The sequence below is a fragment of the Gossypium hirsutum genome, chromosome D11, assembly GCF_007990345.1.
Source record: "Gossypium hirsutum isolate 1008001.06 chromosome D11, Gossypium_hirsutum_v2.1, whole genome shotgun sequence".
Taxonomy (NCBI): domain Eukaryota; kingdom Viridiplantae; phylum Streptophyta; class Magnoliopsida; order Malvales; family Malvaceae; genus Gossypium; species Gossypium hirsutum.
Genome location: NC_053447.1, coordinates 60,207,943 through 60,222,706, shown reverse-complemented (window position 1 = coordinate 60,222,706; position 14,764 = coordinate 60,207,943). Strand labels below are relative to the sequence as shown.

At 32.6% G+C, this 14,764-nt stretch overlaps 1 protein-coding gene across 4 annotated transcripts; it reads left to right on the top strand.

The window, feature by feature from the left end:
• The first annotated feature begins 954 nt into the window (after nucleotides 1-954).
• LOC107933846 (uncharacterized) lies at nucleotides 955-10,758 on the top strand. Of its 4 annotated transcripts, none has more exons than XR_005920698.1 (9): nucleotides 958-3,799; nucleotides 4,272-4,754; nucleotides 5,215-5,922; nucleotides 6,383-7,216; nucleotides 7,354-7,818; nucleotides 8,621-8,995; nucleotides 9,096-9,605; nucleotides 9,723-10,456; nucleotides 10,638-10,758. XR_005920698.1 is itself a non-coding variant. In XM_041104628.1 (9 exons), exons 1-9 carry the CDS (start codon nucleotides 1,259-1,261, stop codon nucleotides 9,739-9,741), a joined length of 5,847 nt encoding a protein of 1,948 aa, XP_040960562.1. In that variant the 5' UTR covers nucleotides 984-1,258; the 3' UTR covers nucleotides 9,742-10,758. The 4 variants fall into 4 exon arrangements, 3 of the variants coding, with proteins under 3 accessions (XP_040960563.1, XP_040960562.1, XP_016721628.2); XM_041104628.1 differs by having other exon boundaries at nucleotides 984-3,799; nucleotides 9,096-9,414; nucleotides 9,503-9,605; nucleotides 9,723-10,758; XM_016866139.2 differs by having other exon boundaries at nucleotides 985-3,799; nucleotides 9,723-10,758.
• The last annotated feature ends 4,006 nt before the right edge of the window (nucleotides 10,759-14,764 follow it).

The window sequence follows — 14,764 nt, the reverse complement described above, 5'->3', positions numbered from 1 at the left end:
GAAGGAGATGAGGGGATGATTGTTATTTTACAAAGTTTGATCTCTTTTGTTTGCTTGACCAAAAAAATCTAGTAAGAGGATAAAAAATTGAACCTTTTTTCTTGTAATTTTTTTAATTGTAATGTTGTGCGGTTGCATAAATAAAAAGTAGGAGCATTTTGTGGATTTTTTTAATGTTTATGAATTATAACAAAGAAAACTTTACTTAATTTGATTGTTTTTTTTTGAATGTTTTATATTTTTGAATATGTTATTTATAAATTTTTAGAACTTAGATTAAATTGAAAAATGTGCAAATATTAAGTGTTAAATTTCTTAAATTTTAGAATTAGAATCATATAGCAATTAATCCTTTATGCAATTTTATATATATTTTAAATATTTTATATTTTTATGTCCTTTTAAAATAAATTATATATATTTCAAATTCTTAAAATTTTTGAATTTGGACTAAATTGAAAAATACGCAAATATTGAGGGTTAAACTTATTAATTTTTCTAAAATTAGGACCAACTTAACATAATATGTAAAGTGTTAATGGTTAAATTTATTGTTATATTAATCAAAAGACTAACACGTTAGCATTTCATTCAATGACCAAAACATTTTAATGGTGGAGTGATTAAAAATGACAATTAATCTAATGGAAGTAACTAAATTAACAACAACAATAACAAAAATCGGTGACCAAAATAGGAGCGCAACAAAACTTGGGTGATTATCTAAATAGATTACCCTTTAAAAAAGTTAGAATTATTGTTAAATGTTTTTTAGAATTATCAAATTAATATTTTAATTATAATTCACAGTTTAAATTGATTATTAACCTTTTAAGTTATTGTGTCAGGTCACTCACCCTCTTTATAGAAGTTGATAGATAAGTTGATAAAAATATAATATTTTGATAAATAATTATGTAATTTTTAAAAGTTAAATCACTGAAATGTAATTTTAATGGAAGCTGAGTGACAATCGCTTAATTTCCACTGAAAATACCCGCAACCGTCCACATCCATTCTCTGCTTTCTTTTGCTGGTTCGTTGATTTCTAATCTAAAGTCTAACAGAGTCGAAGACAACAGTCCATATCCAATTCCACGCCTTTCTGAATTTCTATTTCTTATCTGCTAATGGCTTCTTCACATCATTTCTGATTTCTTCTTGCTTGCTTCTTTCCTTTTAGTATTTTCTTTCTTGCCTCTTTTTTTACTCTCTCTGACAGTCATCTGTATCCCCAAAGCAAAAAAATAAAATAAAAATGGAACCAATTGGTACTGGTGCTACTGCCAATGTCTGTTCCGAGGCTGCCAAAGGTATTTTCCACCAAGTTAAACGTCATATTAGATATGTAATCTTCTACCAGAAAATTGTTGACAAGTTCGAGCAGAAACACTGGACGTTGATTGCAAAAAGAACAAGTGTGCAGCAAGATGTTGATGTTGCAGAAAGGAACGGGGAGAAGATTAAAGCCGATGTCCTGAATTGGCGCCACAGAGTGGAGAAGGTTGTCACTGAAAAGGAGAAGAAAGTGAAGGATCTTGAAGTCAAAGCAAAGACCAAGTGCTTCTTTGGCTTGTGTCCCAACATCAAGTCTCGCTACCAGCTTAGCAGGAAAGCAGAAGATGCTGCTGCTACTTTTGATGAGCTTATCAAAGATTGCCAATTTGAGCGCGTGGGGTACCCTGATGTTCCTGAACCCGTAGTCCATACAGACTTTGAGGCCTTTAAATCAAGAGAGGAGGTTTTCAATGATATCATGGAGTCACTGAAAGATGCAACAACAAGCATGATTGGAGTGTACGGGATGGCTGGTGTGGGCAAAACATCGCTGGTCAACGAAGTTGAGAGACAACTCCATGAGGTTGAGGTTAAGTTATTCGATTCAGTAGTCAGGGCAACTGTATCTCGAATTCCTGTAATTAAGGAAATCCAAGACCAAATAGCATACTCATTGGGTTTGAAGCTTGAAGAAAACAGTCCGGATGTAAGAGCCCGTAAATTGTATGGAAGGTTAAGGAAGGAGAAAAATGTTCTTATTATTTTGGATGATCTTTGGAAGAAACTGGATCTAGAGGAAGTCGGGATTCCATTTGGAAGTCAACACAAAGGATGCAAAATACTGTTGACCTCAAGAAATCAAAATGTTCTAAGCAATGGGATGGATGCTACAAAGACCTTTGCAATTGTTGATTTAGATGACGAAGAAGCTTGGGAGTTCTTTAAGAAGATGGCCAGGGACAGTTTTGAAAGTGATGAGGAGCTGCGATCTACAGCAATTAAGGTAGCCAAGAAATGTGCAAGATTACCACTCGCCCTTGCAACTGTTGCAAGGGCGTTGCGAAATAAAAGTTTATTTGTTTGGAGGGATGCTTTACAACAATTACAGAGGCCTTACTTAGAAAAAAGCTCGAGTGAGATATCTGCTGAGGTACATTCGGCTATTGAGTTGAGTATCAATCATTTATCGAGTGAAGACCTCAAGCAGATTTTCCTGCTTTGCAGTTTACTGCGTCGTGACACTAGGATTGAAGACTTGTTGAGATATGCTTGTGGTTTGGGTCTAATTAAAGGAGTCAACACCATGAAAGCAGCACGAGATAGGCTGTTAAAAATGATGAGTACCCTCAAAGAATCTTGTTTGTTGCTTGATAGTAAAAGTACCAATGAGGGGTACTTTGATGTGCACGATCTTACTTATATTGTGGCCAAATCAATCGCTTCAAAGGACAATCAAGTGCTTGCTTTAACAGAGGAGGATAATGATGAGGATGAGGATGAGGATGTTGTAGCAGATTGGCTAAATAGAGAGTCAATGAAAGAGTGCAACAAGATTCTTTTGCAGCATCCTAGAATCAACAAGCTTCCTGACCAGTTGAATTGTCCGCGGCTTTTTCTTTTCCTTTTGTTTAACATGGATCTCTCCTTGACGTTGCCAGATAACGTCTTCAAGGAAGCAAAAAATCTTAAAGTCTTAGATTTGACTGGCGTGCATTTTTCTTCTTTACCTTCATCAATTGGTCTCCTAACTAGCCTCAGTACATTGTGCCTAGATCACTGCAAGTTGGGAGATAACCTAACCATTATTGGAGTGCTCAAGAACTTAAATGTGCTTAGCCTTTTGCAATCTGATATCAAAATTGTACCCAAGGAAATTGGGCACTTGTTGAAGCTAAAGTTGTTAGATGTAAGTGGTTGTACTAAACTCGAAAAAATTTCAGCTGACGTGTTGCCACGTTTGTCAAAATTAGAAGAATTATATATGGGTGGCACTTCTATTCAATGGGGACAACCCAATGCTAGTCTTGCTGAACTGAACACACTGTCTCATTTGTCCACTTTAGAAGTTCAAATTCCGGACGCCAAGTCTGCCCCAGAGGGCTTCTTTCAAAAGTTGGAAAAGTTGGAAAGATACAAAATTTGCATAGGAAAGGAATGGGAGCGGTTTGGCAACTATCAGTATTCAAGAACCTTAAAACTCAGGCTCAACACAAGCATTGATGATTTGAATCATGGAATTAAGAAGTTGGTAGAGAGAACTCAAGATTTAGAATTGGATGAACTCAAAGGTGGGAAGATTGCACTGAAGGAGTTAACAGATGAGGAAAGCCTATCACATTTGCAGAATCTGCATATCCAAAATGGTTTGGATATTGAATCTGTCATTAATGATAAAAATGAATTTCCTCGATTGCAGTCCTTGACATTGCAGGGTCTTCCTCAACTCGTTAGCTTTTGCTCTCAAGACAAAATCGATGCTCCCTCATTGACTCAACTTGAATTGCCACTTTTCGGAGAAAAGGTATCTATAACTCTATATCTTTCTAGTTGTTTAGTTATGTGAGATTGTTTGTTTTTTTCCTTTTGCTATCCATATAATGGGTTCTTCAGTCCCTAATACTCTCAACATATTTTATTTTTACTAGAATTTTTCTACTATATGACACTTTTTATTGGTTGGCAAACTTTATTTTTGGTTTTTTGAGTTATTAGCTTGTCTGTATTGTGTATTCAATAAGTATGTTTTTAAAAAAAAAATTATTCTCATAAATAAATTTTAGTTTTTTAGAAAAAAATATGACATGTTTTGCAATTGGAAGCATATCACCATTAAAAATCATTCATACATTAAAATTTCAAACATGTAATTTTTTATTGTATTTGGTAATTGCAAAAATAGAATTATAAGGTAAATATTCCTCTAACTATATATATATACACATTTTTTTACAATATTTGTTTGAAAGTAGAATTAACTATGTGCATGGTTGTAGATTTCGTTCCCTTCCTTGGAGAAATTGCACTTGTCATCACTTAATGTTACAAGGGTATGGCAGAATCAGTTGTCGAATGTAGCTTTTTGCACTCATGAGAAGTTAACCACATTGAAAATCGAGGGTTGTGGAAACATAAAATACCTATTATCATTTTCTATGGCTAAATATCTGGTTCATCTCAAATACTTTGAGATAACTGCGTGCAACTGCTTAAGAGAGAGAGTTCTTTTGGAGGAGATAGAAGAAGAAACTCAGGCTACGATGACTTTATCATTATTTCCTCAGTTAAAGTCCTTAGAGCTAAAGGATCTTCAGCATTTGAGTGGATTTTGTTCCAACTCCCAAAATAAAGTTATTGAATTTCCATTCATGAAGTCAATGACGATATACAACTGTCCAAAATTGGACGGTTTCATTTGTAGATATACAAGGGAAGGGAACCGAAGAATCTCTAGTCAAGGTGATCTGTTTGACAATAAGGTGGGTTAATTCTTAATTTTTAGGTTTACTCATTTTCTCCTTGTTGGCTTTGGCTTTAATGGTATAGTGGATAGAAAATTGAAATTTTTAAGGAGTAAAAAATTAGAAAGATAGAAAACATTTATTTTTCTTTCCTATAGTGTGGTTGATAAAAAATATGAAAAAATTAAAAGAAAAAATAAATTTCTTTTTAATCATTTCTTGGTACAGTTGAAAATGAGAGGAATGAAAATGAAATTTTTGAAAAATACATATTTTTAGACTAACAAGCATCTCTCTTATTTCAATTTGGAATATTTGTTTTTATGCATTAGAATGAAAACTGGGCATTTCTCTTATTTTCTTTTCTCTCAATTTTTTTTTACCAATCACGCTCAAGATTTATTTATTTTCCACAAACCCGCACAATAAATGAAACAAACAGCCAGCTTCTAATTTCATTATATTGGCATGAGTGCAGGTCGCATTTCCCAGTTTGGAGGAAATGAGTATTTGCTACTTGAGAAAGATGAAGATGATATGGCGAAACCCACTTCCACCAAATTCATTTCCCAAACTACAACAATTGAGAGTTGAAGGTTGTGATAAGTTGTTAACCATTTTTCCATCTAATACGCTCACAACATTTCAAAGGCTGCACCGTCTAACTGTAAATACTTGTGGTTCCTTACAACAAGTATTTGAAATCATGCATGAAGAAAAAGAAACTGCTTTACTTGCAACCGCTCAACTAAGAGAATTGCATATTGGAGGATTACCAAAGTTGAAATATATTTGGAAAAATGATCCCAAAGGAATTTTTTCATTTAAAAAAATCTGTGCAATATCTGTTTTGGGCTGTCGAAGTTTGAAGAATGTATTTCCAGCCTCAGTAGCCAAAGACCTACGACAACTTGGTTATCTTGCAATATCTGATTGTGGAGTGGAGGAGATTGTTTCCAAATTAGAGGAAGGATCAGATTCGGAAATAGTCGTCAATTTCAAGTTTGATCAACTATACGCCCTTATGCTTTGGAGGCTACCAGAATTGAAATGCTTCTATCCAGGTAAATATACTGCAAAGTGGCCAATGTTAAACAAGTTGGAAGTAATTGAGTGTGGGAAAATGAAGATATTAGGTACACAACTTGATTCCCCAATCCATCCACCGCTTTTCTTGGTTGAAAAGGTATGAATCCTCTCACTCCCACTCTATATATTAAATTGTTTTAAAAAGTAATTTTCTTTTTACTCTAATGAACAAACAAAAGAAACCCTCTTAAATTTTAAATCCCGACCCTAAACCCTAAAACATAAATTATAAATCCAACCATAAACTCTAAAATCTACAATCTTAGATTAAACTCTAAACCATTAATCTTAGTTTACTATTATTGTTGGTTATTTTTTTATTTAATTAATTAACACAGAAACTTATGATAACTAAGGTTGAAATATTATTTAGAAAAATTAATTTACTGATGAAGAGAGTATGATATTAATTAAGATTTTTTTGAAAATATATGATGTTTCATTTATGTAACAGATGCTAGTCTTCCTGTGTGCACTTTTCTTCTCATGACCATTAATAATTCTTAATTCGAAGATGAACATATTGACTCCAAAATTGTTTTCTGATTGGTTTTCAGGTCATCCCTAAACTACAACATTTGACACTAGATAGTGATTACATTGCAATGATAAGTGATAGTCAATTTTCAAGCAGCCTTTTTCATGGAATAAAAGCTTTTCAAGTGCATGGCCACGGTGCTAAATCAATTGATTTCCGAATTTCTTTCCTTGAGAGATTCTACACTCTTGAAAACCTTACTATCTCTTATTATGAAATGAAAGAGCTATTTTGTACTGAAGGAGATACCGGTAATGAGGAGATGTATGCTGGGACTTTGTCAACAATTAGAAACTTAAAATTGGTAGCTCTTAATAATCTAAAAGATTATTTATGGAAGCAAGACGTACAAGTGGACCACATTCTACCCAAACTTGAGACTCTTGAAGTTCACAATTGTTACAATTTGATCAGCTTAGGATCATCCTCAGCATCATTTCAAAATCTCACCACATTGGATGTGTGGAATTGCGAAGCAATGAAATACTTAGATTCATGTTTAGCAGTCCAAGGTATGGTCCAACTCAAGAAGTTGATGGTAAGAGACTGCATTTCAATGACAGAAATAGTTGCAACTGAGGGAGATGAAGCAACTTGTGACATTATTTTCAGCAGGTTGAAAAGTTTGGAACTTGTGAATCTACCGCGACTTAAGAGCTTTTGTTCAGGCAACCACACATTTGGATTCCCATGTTTAGAGGAATTAATAGTGAGTGGTTGCCCTGAATTGGAGATATTTTGTAAGGGAGTTTTAACTAATCCACCATTATTGCAAAAAGTAGAATATGGAAATGATAACGGACATTGGTATAGTGACCTTAATAACACTATCCAACAAATGTATTCAATAAAGGTATTATTGTATATTCCTTTAGTTTAGCTTTGGTTATTCTGGCTTATTCCATAATATCATTCTTTGTTTCATATGGTTTGGGTTGGGTTCGTTACTGTATATTCCTTTAATCCTTGTTTCGTTGTTGGATTTTGTAGGCTGGGTTCCAAGCTATCGGGTATTTAGTCCTCTCAGAATTTTCCAAGTCAATTGAAATATGGAAGGAGAACATTCATGGAAGTTTAGATTTCAAGAAACTTAAGGTTTTAGAAGTTTATAAGTGTAATAGCATGACATACATATTTAGCGTTTCCATGGCTTTAGATCTTGCGCAACTAGAAGACATAAAAGTGAAACAATGCCCTATAATGGAGCAGATTATCAAAAAAGGGGCAGAGGAAACTGAAATGGCTACACTCTTGTTACCCATGCTTAAGAAGATAAGACTTGAGTCATGTTCAAGGTTGACAAGTTTTTGTATGGGAAGCATTACCCTGCAATGTCCATCTTTGTATGAAATTGCAGTAGATGATTGCCCAAAGATGTATGCACTGGCGTCTAAAAGGGAGCAAGAGGATATAGAGGTAGTTGGCAGAGAAAAGATACCCTTTTTCAATCATAAGGTTAGTCTCTTCTCTTTTGGTTAGTGTTTTAACTTTTTAATTTATTTGGGTGAAAATTAAGTTAATTAATAGAATAAGAAACTAGAGTACATAATTTCTACAGATAGAAACTAAAAATGTCTTATGTAAAGGCTGTTCTAATTGAATGTTATAACTAATATTGTAAGGGTATGTTCTTTTTTTTCAAATGAAATTGTAAGGGTATGGTATGAAAATGCAAAAATGTAATAAATAGTAGTAAAGCATAAATGGGAATGGAAACTAGAGATTGTTTATGCAGTTCAGTTAAACAACATATGTCTTCGGCTTTGATCAGAGAATTAAATCACTATACAAACTCTCAGTACAACACTTGGTAACAACTCAATCTGCCCAAGCTCACCTAGGATAATTACAGCCTTAATGTCATACAGTTTGTTTGCACTCACCTTCCACTCCAATCCTTCCTACAAAGGCTAGAAAACACACTCCCAGAGTTTGAAAATTTTGAAAAATCAGACTCTACTCAAAGGTTCCTGATATCAAATAAAATAGCACTACAGTCAGTTTTAAACTCTGAAGGATCCAACTTCTTTTAAAGACGTGTAGACTAGACTGCCTCATCTCAAAATTTGATGAATATCTAAATCCCTTAATCACTTCTTTATCCTCAATTAAAGATCATGATTATCGCAACTTAAGGCAAGTCTACAAGTCTGACTCTTGAGAATATCTAGTTTACTTTTACAAGATTATCCCATATTTGATGCTCAATCTCAAGATAAATACCAAATAATTCATGCAATGAGGATTGTGTCTACAGGTTTTGTGTGCCAACTTGCAGTACTTGGAACTGTCATCAACTAACATCAAAATATTATGGCCTGATAAACCAGACAGGGCTACATCCTCTAATGTTCTCAACTTACAAATCTTAATTGTGAAGGGTTGCCACAATTTGGAATATCTATTCCCATCCCTTTTAGTGAAAAAATTTGAGCGGCTCCATCAACTTAGCCTTCTTGTTTGCAAAAACATGGAAGAAATAATATTTACAGATGGATTAGCAGCAGGAGAAGGGATACCTCAGACTTACTTGTTCACTAAGCTACAAAGACTGGAGCTCGTTAGGCTTCCAAAACTAAGGACATTCTGCCATCAAGAAAACTCAGAGACCAATACTCTCTTCAACCAAAAGGTGGTATTCTTCTTTTGTTTTTTTGTAGTAATATTACTTTTCATATCTATGTAGAATTCTAACTTGTTTTCCTCATTAACAACTTAAATAATTCCCACAGGTTGCGTTTCCTAGCTTGAATGATTTGAGAATTGTAGGCATGGGAAAGTGTAGAAAGATATGGCATGATAAACTCACTATGGGTTCATTTCATGAATTAACCTTCCTTGTGGTGGAACACTGTGACAAACTTTCGAATGTTTTACCATTTGATATGGTGGAAAGACTTGAAAAACTAGAAATTCTGCAAATATTGGAATGTGAGTCGGTTGAAGAAATAATTGGACTTGCTGACGATGATGGACTCAACTCAAATGAATCGATTGAGCTCAAATCAACCACCAAGTTTGTGTTTCCTCAAATAAGACAGCTGATACTTCGTAAGCTACCCAAATTGATTGGTTTCTACTCCAAGGTGCATACTACAGATTGGCCATTGTTAAAACTATTGGAGGTGTGTGAATGCAGCAAGGTGGATACATTCGCTGGGGAGTATATCAACTTTAGAGAAACACAAGGAGAGAACCAACCCGTTTTCTCTGTTCAACAACCCCTATTTTGGGTCACTAAGGTAAGATCTCATAAAAGAAATTAAATAAAAGGTCAATCTAAACAGATTTGCATATTTTATCATTCTCTTTAGAAGATTTGCTTTTATTTAACATATATATGTTTCTTAATTTCTCAGGAAACATTCCCCAATTTAGAAGAATTGTTTTTGGTTTGGAATGGCTATATGAAGATATGGCTTGGACATGGACCAGATCCGAAACAATATTGTCCCAAACTAAGAAAGTTATATTGTCCCAAAACATGAGTTACTATCGCGGATTGTTTCATTTAGTCATTACCAAATCTTGAATACCTTTCTTTTGTCAAAGGGCTACCTTAAATGAATTATTTCCATGTAAAGGAATAAGAGATAAAAACAAACATGTAGGAATACTTGCTTGCTTGAAGGAATTAAGGTTGTATTATTTTCCTGAGTTGACACATCTCTAGAAGAACAAACCATCACTTGCAGAAGTTTTCTACAAGTGTTGGGATGCGGCAAATTAAAGAATTTAGTGCCATATTTTGTATCATTCAAACATTTGACTACTCGAAAGTATCAAAATGCCATGGATTCAGAAATTTAGTAACATTCACAATAGCTAAAAGCATGGTGTAGCTGACAAGAATGAGTGTTTCTGATTGCCAAATGTTAGAAGAAATCATAGCTTTTCTACACTGATGAAGTCATGGATGGCATCGTTTTCTCCCAACTCAGGTCTCTAGAACTTGGTAGTCTTTCTGGCTCTGCTCAGAGAATTATACCTCAGTAATATTTCCTTCCTTGGAAGAAATATTCATGAGACTTGTGTCCGAAGATAAGGGCATTCTCCACTTCGACATCGGAAGCCACTTGTCAACAATTTTGAGGTGAGATTCCAAAGTCATTTTTGCTTTTATTGAAGTTGTGAATAGAATTAGATAAGTAGTGTTCCCTAGTTAAGTATATATGTTTGATATTCTTATGAGTAAATTGATAAGTTTTTCCCTCAAATATTACTTTTGTCACAATTGAATTAATGAGTCATACTTGAGAATGAACATTGTGAAGGGTTGAGAAAATGATTAAAGAGGACGAAGGTCAAATCTTATGATCACTAGTGGTATGACTCAGAGATTCCCTTTTCAACTCTTTCCATTGAAAGGTAATATCCCATTTTTGTTTTCTTGTATCATTGCTTTCTTTCATGTCTTTTTTTTTTTTTTGGTTCAATTTTCTTAAATATTTGATTCCCTACTCTTGTTTTTGTCTAGCAAACTAACCTTACTTAAATATATTTTAATAAGATAAAATTAATTGATCAATCATTCTTAAAAAATAATAATTAGTCATTCACTTATATCTTTTAAAAAAATTAATTACTAAAATCACGTCTATTCATTTTGGAGTTACCTTTATATTTAGAGATATAAATGTTTTCATGTATTTCCCAAATTTCTCGACTTTTCTTCGTATTTCTTTATTTATCCATTGTTTTAGTTATTAAATCATCAATGCTTATGATTTAATTTTTACAACTTTAATCTAATGGATCATATTTTTTTTATTTCTTAATTGTTTAATTACAGTTAAGTCATTTTTTCACTTAATGGCAAATTATACTTAAGGTCCTTCAACTTTTTTTCAATTACAATTTAATTAATACCCTAAGTTTTTAATTCTAAATATTTATATATTTTCAATTTCATTTTTACATAAAATAGTTAATTACTTTCCTACCAATTTTCTTTTATACGCTATTCACATTTTATTCCTCACACTTTTTGCCAGAATTCAATTGAACCCTTTCTCGAAAATTTCTATTTATACATTTCATTCTTGTGTCCAATTTTACTCCACTTACACTATTCAAGTAATAATTCTTACCCTCTTTTTGAAAATTTTCTTATTTATATTCTCATAATAATATTATTTATACCACCAAAATTTTTTGGGTGTTACAAAAACCTCTCGAATAGTTGAATGATAAATAATTTCATACTCATAAAATATAGTAATAGATGATTAATAATATAATAATTAATAGTATAACTTTAAATAGCATACCTTCCTAAATTAAATGTAAATATAAAAATGTTCCTACCATTTTGCTAAATAATTTCATATCAAAGGTAAAATATACCATTTTGACAAAAAACAAAACAGTAGTTTTAAATAACAATTAATTATAATGTTGAATTAAAATATCTTTTTAACTAAAAAAAGGAAAGTAAAACATTGGGATCATTTTGATAGAATATGCCCTTTTTCATCTAAATTAATACCGTCAATTTATAAATTATTTTATCTTTGTTTTCAAAATGTATACATTACTTTTAATCAATATTACAGATCCTAGACATATAATCATACCGTCTATAAGATTTTTAAATAAATATGTTTAAAAATTTAATATTAATTTATATTAAAAAGTCATAACATAACAATTTTTTAAATATATATTTTTAAAAAAAAATTAAAAATTTTAAAATGGCTTAACAAGCATATTTTAGAACAATTTTATTTTATTTTATTTTTCTAATTTTTATAAAACTTTACATAAATACTTTAAAACTGCTTAAAATATATTAAAAACAAGTTACAATTTATTAATTAAACATGTATATATTAAATATATTTTCTATTGTACTATATTTAAATAAACATTTAATTTAAAACTTCATTTAGGTAAAAGTTTGAAATTTATTTTACGAATTTTTAAAACTTCATTTAAAAAATTTTAGAATTATTAAATATATTTTAAATTAAACAAACAATGCATGAGATAAAGAAAAAGAACTAGTATATATATCTATACTATTTATTAAGTGCTTTACTAAGTTGTTGTCACCCTCAACCGGTTATGTTCCGATGATATAGATTACTTCAGTCTCGTATTGATGATCAAAGGTAATACAAATCGTCTATCCGGTCTAGAAGTCCATATTTGATTAATAGGGGTTATAATTTGTATAATATGTTATTTTATATGTTAAAGTGATACTAGGCAATGAATAATTCATATTAAATTGATAAATTGAATGTAAATTTATATGTGATAAATGATAGCATGTGAAAGATCATGCGGATTTAGTATTATGAGCCTTGAGGACCGCCGATGTTATGTAACAAATCAATAGATTCGATTGAGAAATGAAACAAGAATGCATATGCGAAATGCCTTATGTATCATGAAATTGAAATATAAATAGTGATATGAGAATGTCTTATGGTTATAAAAGATATTGAGTTGATATTGATAATAATATTTTAATTTAAGTATAGATTTTAAATATCAAAATATAAAGTCTTGAAGGCAAAATGATAGGTTAGCATTCAGAATTTAAATTGAATTGTAACACTCTATACCCAGCCCAATTTGCCGGACCCAGATATAGGATGTCATAATACTTAAATACTTAACAAAAATTTTACAACTGGAAAGAAAATCATACCGAGCATACTTCTTATTTATTTATTTTCTTTTTTAAGTTAGAAAAGTTTTGGAGGAAACGTTTTTTAATTACAACAAACTTTTAAAAGTAGTATAAGGCATTACAACTTAAATCATTGGTAAAACAAATTTATTCATGGCGTAGAGTACTATTTGTCACGTTCCCAAGAGTGCCCCTTTGTATGCATAATATCGATCTTCGAACTACCATCCTGGCGCATTCTTGGCTTGGTCCCTCCAGACACACTGGTTAAATTCCAAGAACTTGCGTTACAAATAGACGCTTGTAAGTCCAACGAAACTTAGTGAGTCTCAACCAATATTACCTTTAACGTTGTTGTTGGATTCCTATACTTGAAGATTCTAGACTTCCTTTCAGACTTTGATGGATGGTTTTCAGATTCCTAGCAGATATATGCCCATTTCTACACTTAACCACCTTATACACATTCCGCTTGATGTGCAGATCACAGACTTCACACCATAATGCAGATCTTATTTCACAATCCCTTTTTTAAGATAGAAGTTAGATACAATTCTTGGAATGGTATACATGCAAATACTACTTTGGGCGGATTCTAATACTAGCTCTGACGGTTGACAGAGTTCCAGTAACATCGTATCTTTGAGTCGATCCAGACAACAAACTTATTCAGATGAATACAATGTTTTAGATCATCCAATAGAATCCAAGATGACTTCGACACATAACGTGAGGATTCTCAGGTTTGGCGGACACTTACATTACCCAGAATTACAAATATGCAAAGCTCTCTGTCCTGACGGGTTAATATGACAGATTTATCAGTCGAGTACACTACCGAGAACTCTTTCAAAAAATGCCTCAAAAACATACCTAGATCTCACCACAAAAGCGGACTAACAACTCGCCATAAAGGTAGACTAACAACTCGCCACTTAAACATTACAAATTTCACTATACAGGCTTTCCAGACGACTTACTACCAAAGCTTTCCAGATAACTTAGCCACTAAGGCCTCCCAAATAATACGCCACATTGGCTTTTTAGGTAACTCTCCACAAAGGTTTGCCAGATAAATTCGCCATTAAGGCTTCCTAAATAATACACCACATAGGCTTTTTAGGTAACTTGCCACAAAGGCTTTCTAGATAAATTCACCACTAAGGCTTCCCAAATAATACACCACATAGGCTTTTCAGGTAACTTGCCACAAATGCTTTCCAGATAAATTCGCCACTAAGGATTTTCAAATAATACGCCATATAGGATTTTCAGGTAACTCGCCATAAAGGCTTTCCAAATAATATGCCAGATTTTCAGGTAACTTGCCATAAAGGCTTTCTAGAAAAATTTGCCACTAAGGCTTTATTTAGTTTGCTAAGGTACCACACAAATTGTTGTGTTTGGCGATATGGATTTTCCTAAACTCAATATCATTTGAGGTTTGCCCATCATTACCCCCAAGACACGCAAAAACCCTAGTAGACAAATACGACTCATCCGCCATTTCCAGAATACGTCATGGCCATGGTCTTTCCATATATTTTTCCTGACACTCCTCCTGAACCCCCTTATCACCAACCATACTTTTTCACGCGTCACTCAACTAACATAATAAACACATTTATATAGATTTCACTTATACTCGTAACAGAATCATACTTCTCATGCATGCTTACCACACATCAGTATATTCATGTAAGACATTGTAAACTTCAGTACATACATACAGATGCTTCACACACACAAAAACAACAACAA

Excerpts from the sequence above, each read along its gene's own strand:
- LOC107933846 (XM_016866139.2), top strand. The coding sequence starts at position 1,259 with ATGGAACCAATTGGTACTGGTGCTACTGCCAATGTCTGTTCCGAGGCT. Across the intron at positions 7,819-8,620 it reads TACCCTTTTTCAATCATAAG|GTTTTGTGTGCCAACTTGCA; the intron begins GTTAGTCTCTTC and ends TTGTGTCTACAG. Across the intron at positions 8,996-9,095 it reads ATACTCTCTTCAACCAAAAG|GTTGCGTTTCCTAGCTTGAA; the intron begins GTGGTATTCTTC and ends TAATTCCCACAG.